The 13,344-nt window shown below is 47.7% G+C and overlaps 1 protein-coding gene across 3 annotated transcripts in view; it reads left to right on the plus strand.

Moving 5' to 3' along the window:
• Window positions 1-8,508, plus strand: part of RNF165 (ring finger protein 165) — a 55,628-nt gene extending 47,120 nt beyond the window's left edge. Inside the window, exons 5-8 of one of the 3 annotated variants that reach the window (XM_030968422.1) lie at window positions 527-631; window positions 1,152-1,247; window positions 2,373-2,479; window positions 3,599-8,508. In XM_030968422.1, coding sequence (XP_030824282.1) covers window positions 527-631; window positions 1,152-1,247; window positions 2,373-2,479; window positions 3,599-3,716 — 426 coding nt within the window. In that variant the 3' untranslated portion in view covers window positions 3,717-8,508. Of the gene's footprint in view, window positions 1-526; window positions 632-1,151; window positions 1,248-1,381; window positions 2,157-2,372; window positions 2,480-3,598 lie in introns of those variants that run through there. The other 2 variants (XM_030968424.1, XM_030968425.1) reach the window with 2 other exon arrangements.
• Window positions 8,509-13,344: the final 4,836 nt, after the last annotated feature.

Consider the following 13,344-nt stretch of genomic DNA (forward strand, 5'->3'; position numbering starts at 1 on the left):
ATTGATGGGAACACAGGCTGGCTGGGGTAATTTTCCAACCCTCCTCTTAGCAGGGTGCTGTATTTGGAGCTAAGTCATGCCAACCATTGCTAATCCTTAAAACATCCCCAGAAATCCCATGAGGGTGCTTTTCCCTTGTGCTGTGTCAGACCCTGACACCTGTGTACTAAAGCAAGCCTTAAAAAAACCCTATCAAAGCTTGGATGAACACAAATCCACCGATTTAAATGAAATAAAATTTCATTGTAATCTAATCCATGTTGGGAGTTTGGAACTACGATGCTATGGATGATATAGGAATTATTATAACAGTTTATTTTGAATGAGTGCACATTCTTAGATATCATTTCTAGGAAATGTATTTGATAAAACCTCATTTTTTGTTATCAAAGGCTTAAATTGGTGAAAATATCCATCTACTCCTTCAATTTGAATTTTTAAAGCATTAGATTTACATCAGGGCACACAAGGGTTTTCTGTAGGCAAGTATAGAGGTGGCTTTATTTTTCTCCCTCACTTTTTTCAGGTTGTTCATGAAATCAGAAATTACCCTTACCCTCAGCTTCAGCTGCTTGCTCTTCAGGGACTGAACCCAAGCAGGCACACATCCGCTGTGCGGGAGAGCTATGAAGTACGTATCTGGGGACTGGAATTATTAATTTTTAAAGTGCTGTGAATTTATGCAAGCTCTGCTATAAAGCTGTAAGACTGTTTTTTGTGGTGTGGTAGTTGCAATGAGTCTTTCATCAATTTTAGTAATAGCTGGGAAGTGATGGGGTTGAGTTTGGTTAAAGATGGTTCACTCCAAGGTGCCTGAGTCTGGCTTGGGTTGGCTCTGGCTCCTTTCATTTACGAACAAAGTGCTCCACATCTATGGGGTTTTGTTTCCCAGCCTGTCAGATGAAGCTCAGATCCCATCCTAATTTGTGAAATATTGGATATCCAGCTCTTTGCCTCGAGCTCTTAGTTATTACCCCAAGTGCCAGGGAGCAGCTCCATCATTACAGCATGGCTGATTTGGGGTTGATGGCCATTCCCACTGAGGAGAGGACAGGAGGGAGCCTCGGTTGCCAGCAGGTATGGCTGTGTGGTGGCACCTGGTGCCTTGGGAGCAGTGGGGATGGCGCTTTCCTGATGTTCCTGTGCCGCAGGAGCTGCTGCAGCTGGAGGACAGGCTGGGCAGTGTGAGCCGGGGCGCCGTCCAGAACACCATCGAGAGATTCACCTTCCCCCACAAGTACAAGAAGGTGAGTGCCCCAGAACACAGCACGGCTGCCAGCCCCTCTCACTCAGCCAGGGGCTGTGGGCACGGAGCAGGCAGCAGGAAGGACTTTGGTGGGTCACAATCCCACCGCAGCAGGGGTGCTTTAATTTCTTGCAGGACTCCTGGGGGCGGGAGCAGTGGCATAGCTCAGCTGCCTGTTTCTCACTTCTAGGCTAGGAAGCTGCGGGCCAAATTTTCAAAAGGGTCTCAACCTTCTCCCACCCAGCGGGTGCAATTTCCCCCCTGTCCGCACCTGGTAAGAAAGTGCACACCACCAAGGGGGCTTGGTGCATGCAAACCCGCCCCGTTCTGCATGCCAGCGGCGCTGCCCCGCGCCCGCGTGAGGGCTCCATGTCGCTGGGAGCCTTCTTCTCCCCTGGCTTCACAAGGAGTGTCTCCTCTGTCGGAGCTGACCTCCCCACCCATGAGGAGATGGGCACATTTTTGGGTTGTGCTCAGTAGAAATTGGGAAGAATGCTTGTCTGGGTAGTAGTTTCTGGTGTCAGTCACTCCTGGCTGGAGGGTAGGGATGTTGCCTTGCCCAGGCTGGAAGTGAGGTAACTCCTGTGGCACTTGTCTCTCATTGCATCTCCAGTGAGCCCAGGAAAAGGATATGAATAGGAATGGATGTGTGGGGGAAGAGAAAAAGGGGCAGCTGACAGGATAAGCACGGCCCTGTGGTGCAGCTAGTGCTTGGGACTGGGCTAGTGGCCAAGCTGGCGTGGGGCACAGTGGCTGCCCTTCCTGGCAGTGGTGGCACCATGAGGTTTGGGGTCTCCCCAAGGAGAAGCCTTCAGCAAAGGAGACCATGGGGCCATCCCCACTGCAAGGAAGTGGTGGGGGGCTGTATTAGGGCAGCAGAGGACAGGCTGCTCCTTAGGGTACTGCCAACAGCCTCACTGCCACCAGCCTCAGGAGGAGACATGCCAACCTGCAGCATGTTGGTGGCACACTCATCTCGCTGGCTATTTTGGCTGGGCTGGCTTCCCCGAGCTGGAGGATCTGGCTGATAGATGGAGATCTCATTATTTATCTTACTGCAACTGCCCAAGCTTGGGAGAGCGTTAGAAGGGCAAGGTCTAACCAAATGTCTTTAATCTTGCTGCAGAGAAGACCACAGGAAGGCAAAGCTGAGCAAGACGATGGCGAGGAGTCAGATACCGACGAGAAATGCACAATCTGTCTGTCCATGCTTGAAGACGGAGAGGATGTCAGGTGAGAGCCTTCCATCTCCTCCTCTGCCTCTCAGTGCCATCTGAGTTGTGTTTATTTGGATTAATGTCTCTGTTCTTGTCCTGAGAAACTCACCTGGGCTGTTGTGGGGTCCAGGAACCCAAATGCTTTGCATGGACATTGGAATGGCCTGTAGACAGGAAGAGCCCTGCAGCAGTAATGGGCCAGGTTTTTATAGTGTTCCCTGGGTTTGGATCATCTGCTTCCAGGCTGTGCCAGCTGGCCAGGTGGCAAAGTGTCAGAGAAGGATAGGTTAGACTGATCTCTGACAACTGTCTGGAGCTTGGGGTCATCAACACCTGAGCCTCACAGATGACCAAAGTATGACAAAAAGCAGTGTTGGTGAGAAGTCCAGGAGAGTTGGGCTTGTGTCCGAGACACAGCTGCTTTATTGTAGAATAAGTAGGATTACTTTGCCCACATGGTCACAGAGAACCATCTCCAGCCAACAGAACTCCAGTTGTCTCTAAAAGACCTCCCAGGCTGCTCACTGGGTCCAATCTCTGCTTGTGACAGAGGATGGGGACAAGAAATGGCAAGGGGCTGAACTATCATGGTTGAAGGGACTGCAGGTGAGAAGTACCCAGGTCTGCTTCTCATCCTTAAATTCTCAAGAAAAGCTCTGATCCTTTTGCTGTTGGTTCTTGTGGTTCAAGGTTCCCCTGTATCACAGGGGTGACACATGGTGATGGCAGAGGTGATGTAGGTGAAATGTGACCAGGTGCCCTGGGGACACCCACGCAGGAATGGTGTGGGCCAACCTGACTGACACAACCATGAAGAGCTAAGAGGCTTTGGAGTATAACCTTGCTCCTGAAAGATTAAAAATTAGCAGCCAGCACAATTAATAACTGGAACAACTCAGTTCAGGATGATCTGGGGGAGTTTCTAATAGGCCAAGGAGGATGCTATCTCCAGCCCACTGCCCTGTGTGAACTGACATGGCTGGGAAAGGCTGCTAGACCTTAGTGGCAATGGTGTCACCACAGGAATGTTTCCCCTGTTCAAAGCAGCCCCAGATGCTGTTTTTCATCTCTTTTTGGTCCCTTGGACCTCCTCCACCCTAACCCCTAAAAACCAGTGGTGTTTTTCTCTCTGCAGGCGGTTGCCCTGTATGCATCTCTTTCACCAAGTGTGCGTGGACCAGTGGCTGGCCACCAGCAAGAAGTGCCCGATCTGCAGGGTGGACATTGAAACACAGCTCGGCTCGGACAGCTGAAAAGACTGGCTGGACACACCATTTTCCTTACCAGGTCGTATGGCCATAAACCCTTGCAGCGAAATTTTTTGCCTTCTGAGCCATTTGATTGAGAGGGGAAGTCTGCAGGCATGGTAGTGAGGAGAAGGAGGAGGTGATACAATATCTAGCAGTAGGAGATGTTGCACATATATGCAGGATACAGGCCCAGTGAAAGGGAGCTGGCATTCCCGGAGCTCAGAGACCCCGTGCTGCAGAAGATTTTAGTGTTGAATATGAAGGAACTAGTTGTGGTTAGTCCGGCCTGTCAATCCTGCTTTTCATGGGGATTGTATATATACCTCTCAAATATGTAGAAACATGTTAGGGGTCCTTTAGCTATTTCTATGGATGGCAGCTGGAGCATGTTAGCTTAAGAAATGTTGTGTTTGATGCCCTACTCATCTTGTGGTGGACATGTTGCTGTTACCTAATTTGCACCAAATATTTTTTCATAGATTCCTTATTTTGGTGCCTGATTAATACATTGCAGAGGGGGAATAAAGAGGTCAAACATCCCCATCCTCGGGGTGGGGGAAAGAGGAGAAAAAGCAAATCCTGTTTACAGTCAGAAGGGTTTGTGCTCTTTGCCTCAGCCGCGTGTGCTTCTTTCCCTTGCATTTACAGTGTGTTGCAAATTTAGAGAAGCTTAATAAAAATAAAAATTGGGGATAAAATGAACGAAGCAATAGGGAAAAGCTTCGTTCCTGCTTGTCTGCTGGTGCTGGACACTTTCTGTAGCGGCACAGTATTTGAGTAGATGCTGTTTCTTTGCTTTCTGTATTTTAACAAAGTAGCTTGTCATATCAAAATCCAAGGAAGTTCTGTCTACATGATTGCAATTGTCCGTGATGCTTTCTTCTGTGAGCTGTGTGGCGTGTTGGCTTCGCCAGCACTGCTCCAAAGTGATGGTTACGCGAGCTGGCGCCTTCCGCTGTTCTTTGGGGCATGACAACGCCAGAGAGGTGCCAAGAGGTGCAAAACGTTGACTCTCCTCCCATTGCCAAAGCATCTCTTAATAAGGGGACAGAAGAGAACTCGATGCTCACAAGAGACTGCTCAGACCATGAACCCTTGGTCATGGCAGGGGAAGGCAGGGTGGAGGTGGGGCTGCCACTTTTGGGAGCCGTGTCCCGCCCCAAAGCGTGTGTGCCTGCGCCCACACGGGCTTGTGTGCATGTTTCAGGCCGTACCCACACGGAGTAATCAGTGGCTGTTAAAATGAAACTTAATCACATTAACACTCAAAACAGAATTAAGAGGTAATACCCAAAGGAGTGAGCTGTTGCAATCCATGCTCCCTCTAAAAAAAAAAAAAAAAGACCTCAGTACGCCGACCGCAGGGATCAGGCGGAAAACCCTCGGGAAAACCAACATTCATAACCAAAACCTGTAGTTTTCTTTTTGTTTCTTTTTTTTTTTCTTTCATACTAAGGGAGAAAGGAGCTGCAGAGAGGCAGCAGGGGAATTAGAAACATAATCTATTGAAAATTCTGGTGTGGTGGGAATGATTTCTGTCTCCCCTGAGCATATGTTTCACTGGAGAGAAATGCTCTCCCAAGTAGATTCAGTCATAAACCCTCATCTGAGAAACTGCAAGATTCTCATGAGCTGTAACTGGAAAACACCAACCTCAGAGGCACACAGAGATTTCTTTTTTTCTCCCGGTGAGAGAGGAGAGAGAAGAAGGGAAGCCCTACGTGAGGATGCAGGAGCCTTTCTCATTGTGTGCCAAAGCAGGTGGGAGGGAGTGGAAGGAGACAAATGGTGACATAAGGGAAGATGTATAAGGCAGAAGTTCTTGGCTGTAAGGGTGGGGACGCCCTGGCACAGGTTGTCCAGAGAACCCTGGAAGTGCTTAAGGCCAGGCAGGATGGTGTCTGGAGTGACCTGGTCTAGTGGAAGGTGTCCCTGCCCATGGTAGGGGGTTTGGAACAAGATGAGCTTTGAGGTCCCTCCCAACCCAAGCCGTTCCATGACTTTATGGCACATTTGCCACCCAGCACAAGTGACGGCTTCTTGGGGAATGTGGTGGTCCCAGCCCTGATGTCCATGGGTCAAGGAGTGGCCCATGGATACCTATGGGTCTTGCTCCACCAGCATTGAAGCAGCATTACAAATAATACTAATAATACTAATATCATGACAAGCAAAGCGAGGTTTTGGTGGTAAAATACTCTGCGCAGGTTTGGTCTGCCCAGGTGTGACCTGTGGGGGAGAGGCAGGGAGAGCAACAGGGGGATTGATACCTCCACTCGGTGGGGAGGGAATGAGGAACACTTCTGGACCCTGTGTTTTCTTTTAAAGCCTATGAGAAAGTGTTACTATTTGCCTAATAAACAAGCACAGTTTTTAAAAAAAAATTAAAAATTGATCAAACTGAAAAAAAAAAAAACAACCAAAACCAACCAAACAAAAAGCAAGCAAACCTTTGATGAAGAAAAGCACCAAACTCCCATGGTCTCGTGTGAGTGACTGATCCCAAGGTGCGTGCGAATTTACAGTGTCTGGAGTTGTATCAGTGTGTCAGGTTCCTTTGCGTTTAAATAATTTGTACAAGTAGGTTGCGAGTTAGGATTGTGAGTTTAAAAACAAAACAAAACAAACAACAACAACAACAACAACAAAATCTAGAAATAAAACATCAATAGTTTACAGGGTTTTGTGAGTTTAAATGCCTTATATTTAACAATCATAATTTATGACTAACTTGTAGATATTGTGGGTTCTAATTTAATTATTTTTATAGTTGTTTTTTTGCATTTTTAATTATAATTTATTTATTTAGAAATTACTACTAATTTTTTTTATTACTCCTATTACCTCATTTTTGCATTGTTTCTGGGAATGGAATGCTTTGCATGCATCGGTACTTAAAATAAAATTAAACAGGGGATGTGGGGGGTAATGCTTATCTTGTCAAAAACAGAAAAAAAAAAAAAAAGAAAAAAATCAGGGTGTGTGATTACAAACTGTATTACTGTGGTGCTGTTACCTTGGATACATTCCATAAAAATGCAAACCTTTGATTCTGTATGCTGTGACATAGTGGAAAACTGCAATATAGTGACTGTGTTTAGCACATATATATGAATATTATTTGCACTCATAATCAAACTCTGGTGATCCTTTCACTTGTGTCCTTGCGCATTGAAGGCGTTTAACGACGCTCTGCATAAACCAAAACTTTTTGGTTGTTTCTTGGTACTGCCCTGTCCCTGATGCCTCTGGTGATGCTGCTGCTGCTGCTGCTGCTGCTGCTTGTGTGACCCTGCAATAACACCCAGCAGGCCCCCACTGCAAGGGGCAATGCATGCCTTTAGTGCAAGATTGTGTCAAAAGCCCAGGGAGGAAGCCCAGGTTTGGTGGCTCTGTAATTTTTGGCGTCTATCAGTGCTTGGTTTGGCTCTTTTCCCCCTCTGTGTGTGCACCCAGCTGGGGTGAAGGAGGCAATAGGGTGAGCCTAAGCTTGGAGGCAACAGAACTGAGGGATTCAATGCAGTTTTTAGGGGTTGACTTCTTTACTCAGAGGCTAGGAAGACCCTGGCACAGGTTTCCCAGAGAAGCTGTGGCTGCCCCATACCTGGAAGCGTCCATGCCCAGGTTGGATGGGGCTTGGAGCAGCCTGGGATAGTGGAAGGTGTCCCTGCCCATGGCAGGGGGTGGAATAAGATGAGCTTTAGGGTCCCTTCCAGCCCAAACAATTCTGTGATCCTGTGACACCACGTCTAGCTGAGAGCGATTGGGATGGACACGGGATCCGTCTGCCATCTCCTTGCAGCGCCTGCCATGGGCACTGGCTGTAACCCCCAGCTCTGACACATGCATGGGGCAGAAGCACTTAACACTGATCTTGACCAGTTGGCTTTACCCCTCCTGTACAGGAGGGAACCTCAATTTGGAACTTTTTAATCCAGTGTAGAGCTGGGACCTGCCCCTGAGCCCTCCTGCCCCCAAGAAGGGGGTCAGCCCCAAAATGACATGGCCAAGCATCCCCATCCTGCTGTGGCTACGCCACTCTTGCAATGCATTGCCCTTTCCCCAAAGGCTCCTGAAATATCACGAGTTCCAGCTTTGCCAGAAGGTTAGAGAACCTTTGATAACATTTTAAGCTTTAAGCCATAACCATGCTTGGTCAGTGCAGACATTTAGCCTTAGTGTACAGGCAGAAGTGGGGTTTGATGCATGTGCTCAGCCAGTAGCCATCCTCCCCACAAAAAGGCTTTGGATGAAATTCTCAGTTGGGTTAGAAAGGCACAAAATCACAGTACCTTAATTCTTTTCTCTCTGTCCCTTCAGGGTGCTGCGCTGCTTTGTTGACTTTGCCTTACCCCAGGTTTTAAACCTGTCTGTGTTTTTTACCTTGCTGCTCTGTAACACTCCTCCCCTGTAGCCTGGAGCTGTGATTTTGAGCTGTGTGGGGACTGGGGGACTGGGGGGCTGGCTGTCCTCCCCCCCAAAGTCACTGTAAGAGGGATAAGCAAAACAAGGAGCGAGTAAACAAAACCCCCTCTCCTTTAATGACCCGGGCAGGTGAAAGGATCACCCACATTTTTGTATTCCTACTGCTGTTCTGTTGTGCTGTGCAACATTTTGCTACATAGACTATTTTATAGAAGAAAGCTAGAAAAATATTTATTATTAATATTAAAGCAATAGTGCATTGAAGAAATGGAAAGACATTAGAAATTGTGTAAATGCTTAGATTCACTTTTGGTGGACTTTTTGTACTTTATTTATAACTAATAAAACAAACCGCATTGCTAACTATAAACTTGTGCCACGCAGAAGCCACCGGCCAGGGCGGTCGCTTGGTCTTTATTTACTGCTCATTTCTGGTTTCTTTGGGTTGGAATCAATTCTCCTTCCACTGCTTGTGTCTTTGATGTGCAGGAGAAGCTCTGCTGGGGTACAAAATGCCCTGCCCATCAGGTTTGCAGAGGCTGCTGGTGGCTGGGCCCCATGGCAGAGATGAGATGGGGCTCTCCACACTGGGCACATCACTGTGTGTGATGGCCTGTGGCACCAGTTTGGTCATCAGGTACCAAAACTGCTTTCTAGAATTTCAGAAAATTGCCTGTTAAAGAGAGATTTCTCCTCTAAACACATCACACAGTGCCTGTAAGGTATTTCTAGCAAGTCCTGCAGAGGTATCAACAGATTCTCCCACCCTCTCTCCTGGTGGAGAAGGATTTCCTTCTGCCTGGGTCTCCAGTTTAATAACTAAGGAAGGGGAAACTGACTGGAAGAAAAAAACCCCAAACCCTTCAAACGAATACATTTGGGGGATTTTTCAGTCCTTTTCGCTACCCATTGAAGAATCCAATGGGTCATACACCCAATTTTGCATCTTGCAAAATCCATTCTGTAGGTCTTCCCGTGCTCTTGTTTCCTCCCACAACAAATAGCGCCTGTCTCTGCTCCTGCCCACTCTTGATTCAGCTGCTCCTCCTGAAAAGCTGACACCAGTGCCCAGCTTTGACTGTGTGATTAGACTTAAATAAACCTTGGAGACAAGTGGCTGCTGATCACAGAGATTTGGTTCCCCTGGCTGAAGGGAATTGCCAGCTCCCCTAGCATCCATCAAAAGCTGCATAAGGGATGAACCATGTTCACACCACACGAAGCTCTTGTTACAAGAGGCTTTTAGAAGCTCAGAAAACAGAAAACAGGTTAAAAGTGCCCCGCTGGTCCAGCTGGGGAAAATCTCAGTTTCTCACTGAGATCCTGCTGATGTCCTTCAGAAGGGTGACGCCGCTGAGAGAGGTGCTGCAGATGGCAATCGGTTTTGTTTTGGAGCTGGAGCAGCAAAGGATCTGCCACAATCTGATAACAGTCCTGCTGAGCACAGAGCCTGCCTGGGGAGGGAGAGGGGCTCTGCCCATCACGGCACAGCAGCATGGACCAAAATGCAAAATCTTTATTCACCGCCAGCATCTGCTCTCACTGCAGCTGCCCAGGGTTGGGAAGTTGAGCCCTTATCCACTATTATCCAGTGGTTTGTGGTCTAAATCTGTAGCTGGCCCACAGGTTGCAGCTCAGAGCTGTACAATCCCATTGATAATTTTTTAAATTTTTTTTTAATTTTAGCTCTTTTCTAGTTTAGAATTGGCCTCTAGACATAAGGAAGGAGCAAGGAAGATTGTAAGATACTTTCTACATACAGAATATAAGATACTTGACATCTCTCAGTCATTGCCCCTTCATGAGCCTAGGGTTCACATAGGGATATGATGCTACTAAGAATGCTTAGCAACAATTTCAAAGAGATTTGCAAATAATTCTCTGTGTCCTGCACCAAGGGGCAACTGGTCCTTCAGCATGAAACACTGCTAAGTACTCCTTGTTTATGCTTGTTTTCACTGGCAGCACCCAAGTGCTTTAGTAAACCTAAATTTGGTGAACACAGAACTTCATCAGGGTCCCAAAATGGTGGAGAACACAAATACAATGGGACGGCCATTGTAGACTCACACTGAGTGCTACCAATCTTGTCCTTTGCTCTTGCTTCTTATTTACATTGTTGTTTTAGGATGAAGGAATGTGCATTAAAATGCCACCAGTTAGGAAATGAAGTGGAAAAAAAAGAAGGTAGAGGTTGGTGGTGGGAGCAGGAGCTTTGTAGCTGCCCAACATACCAGCTTTGAGCTGCTTGGCCTCCACAGGAAAAGATTGACTAAGCCCTGCAAAAGGCACAGGACTAGGAAAGCTTTGGCTTTTCTCCTCCCAAGATCTCCACTTGTCCAAGAAAGTGTTGAATCTAGCAGCTTAACACAAATCCAGCCTCTAGAAAAACTCCACTCTTGCCTTATTACTTCTGTAGCAGCTGTTGTAGCAACAGAGGGATCCCCCAGAGCCAGGGTGGAGCTGGGCTTTGCACTAAGGAGGGGCTTGTTTGAAGTGGAAAAAAGCAGAGTTCTTTCATGCTTTGCCAAGGTTGCCTTCCTGCAGTCAGTGTGGGTGCCGACCCTCTATCAGCGAACTCTCCTCGGCCCTTTTCAGCTCCTGGCAGCTCTCCCTGGAGCTTTGGTGCTGAATAGGCCTGTCCAGGGATGGCGGGAGGCCTTGATGACCCCAGGTACCTACAAGCCCATCTCCACCTGCACAGTGGTTTGGTCACCCTGAAGATACTAATTCCTGTGCCTCAACCAGTGTTTCTGGCCACTTGCCACCTGTGATTCCTCCCAGACGTGAGCACATTTCACACGCAAGGTAAGAATTTATCTTTCCTCCTTGCCCCAGGGAGGGATGGTGTGTGGGTCAGGAGCTGCCTCACTGCTCTCCAGGGCTGGAATCATAGAAGAATCATGGAATCATAGAATCATCGTGGGCTCACAGAATGGTTTGGGCTGGAAGGGGCCTCAAAGATTCTGTTCCCACCCCTGCCATGGGCAGGGACACCTTCCACTAGAACAGGTTGCTCCCAACCGTGTCCAACCTGGCTATGGAAGCAAGTACCAGTGCAGTGAGCTCACCCAGGGGATTGCAGGGGTTAAATTGAAGCTCTAAAACCAGCTTTCCCCCACCCTGTACCAAGTAGGGGGTGACTGGAGCCAGCCGGAAATGCTGGGACTGCAGCACTGTACAGGGACAAACTCCTATTTCACAGCAGCACACATTTGTCTGAAAAGGGGCCAAACTTCTTGACAGGAGACGATTTTTTTTTCCACAGTGCTGGTTAAACTTGGGCGGGAGGGAGTGCAGGGAGATCAAAAGCCTGACCCTTGTTTTGCTTCAAACACCTACTGGGGAGCTGCAATGACACTGTGCAAGAACAGCAAACCCAGATGCACCATGCTCTGCTCATGGGACCCCCTGGCTATCCAGGGAGTCTGAACTCAATCCCAGCAGGGTCCCAGGGATGCAATCAGACCCTAGCAATCACCTCCAGCCCTCCTAAGGGCTGTTCTGCTCCTCCTGTGAGCTCCCAGCTCCTTCCTAAGGGCTGGGCACACCAGTCTGCCATGAGGAGGGAGAGCACAGCCAGCAAAGCCTGCTATTATTATTCCTCTCAGTGAGTAGCTGATCCCTGATGAGGTTGATTACTGGGCTCATTTAAGCAACTTGCTCTGCTCCAGAACCATCAGTTACCATAAGGGTTTCTAAAATGAATTAGTCTCGGCTATTATTTGTGAGCTGGCACAGACAGCCATGATATAAAGTCATGTCTCTTTGGTGGTGCCTGCTATGGGAAACAGGAATCCAGAACTTCCCTGGAAGGGCTTTAGTGGGTTAGCAGCTTTCAAATACCTCTGAGCAATCAACAGTATTTCTAAGATGCTTCTGACTCCTGTCTCAGCATCACCAGGCTTTGCTGGGCCTCCTTTGCCCATGAGCAGTGAGGGACTGAGCAGTGGGACAGTCCTGCCTCGTGGCCTGGCACATCCAGACACGGTCCCAGCAGAAGCATCATCCTCAGCCCAGGAGCTGGTGGGGTGGGTGGGCTTGGTGGGTTGAGCCCACTCTTGATTCCTTTAATCCCTATTCATGCAAAGTTCTTGTTTAAAACCAGCTTCTGGCAGAGGGAATGTCATCTCCAGGGTGGGCCAGGAGGAAGGTCCTCATGGCTCAAACACCTCCCTTTTTCCTCCTAAGGATGTGTCCTGCTGCTTTGTAGCCCAGAGAGAGATACAGGGCTCCAGAAGCAATGATTTATGAACAGATTTTCTTGTTGGTACCTGTACAGATGTGAGTGCCTGGGAAGAGCTCATTGACAGGAGCACTGGCCCTTATTGCCTCCGGGAAATCCCTTCTCAGCCACAGAAAAAGACAAAACAGCAATCCTTATTAAAGGGAAAAAAAGTTGAAATGAATGGCAGTTGCTCTGAAACAGAGCTGGTATTCAGGCCATGTAGGGTATGATTATCCTGAGTCAGCTTTGAATATAGTTAGCACAGCTTCCTTGCTGTGGAATTGATTATCTGGAAGGTCTTTTGCACTGGCAGCTGTAACCATAGATCTCAGCTCTTGGCAGAGTTGTAGGAATTCAGCCAGGGAGCAAAGTCTGCCCTGGGGGGAAAAAAGCTCACAGGGTGGAAAACATCACCCAGATCCCGCTGCTTGAGACCTAGCTGGGTGGGTGCAGATGCTCCCCAAACTCTCCATGGAACATCCTACTGTGCCTGCTGTTTTTTGATGTGGTGCCCTCTGGAGATGTCCATATGTGTGTATGGACGTGCAGAGCTTCCAGTTGCCAGAAGTGGGAAAAAACTGGGATCTCCAATTTTCTTAAATAAAAGTGTCTCAATTATCTTAACCTCTATGCTTACCTAAAAGTGGAGTCTATCAGTGGAGTAGGTCAGTGGGTGTTCTCAGCTCTGTCAAGGCATAGCACTGAAACCAGAAACGTCTAAGCTGGTAAAGGAAAATTTATATCTCTGCTGGTTGTAGCTTTTAATCATAAGTAAGCAACAAATGCATTTATTTAATTAACAGTTTTATGTGCACTTAAAAAAAAAAGCAACATTACTTTTACAAAATGTTAACCCAGGAAGAGAGTCTTGCTGCTAAAAATCTCTCAATACAAAAGGCAGTTTATTAAAAAGTAACAGGCAATATAAAACAGTATAATGAGGAAAAAAAAAGCATACTGAAGGGACCAAAACCCTCC

The sequence above is a fragment of the Camarhynchus parvulus genome, chromosome Z (assembly GCF_901933205.1).
Source record: "Camarhynchus parvulus chromosome Z, STF_HiC, whole genome shotgun sequence".
In the NCBI taxonomy this organism is placed as follows: Eukaryota; Metazoa; Chordata; class Aves; order Passeriformes; family Thraupidae; genus Camarhynchus; species Camarhynchus parvulus.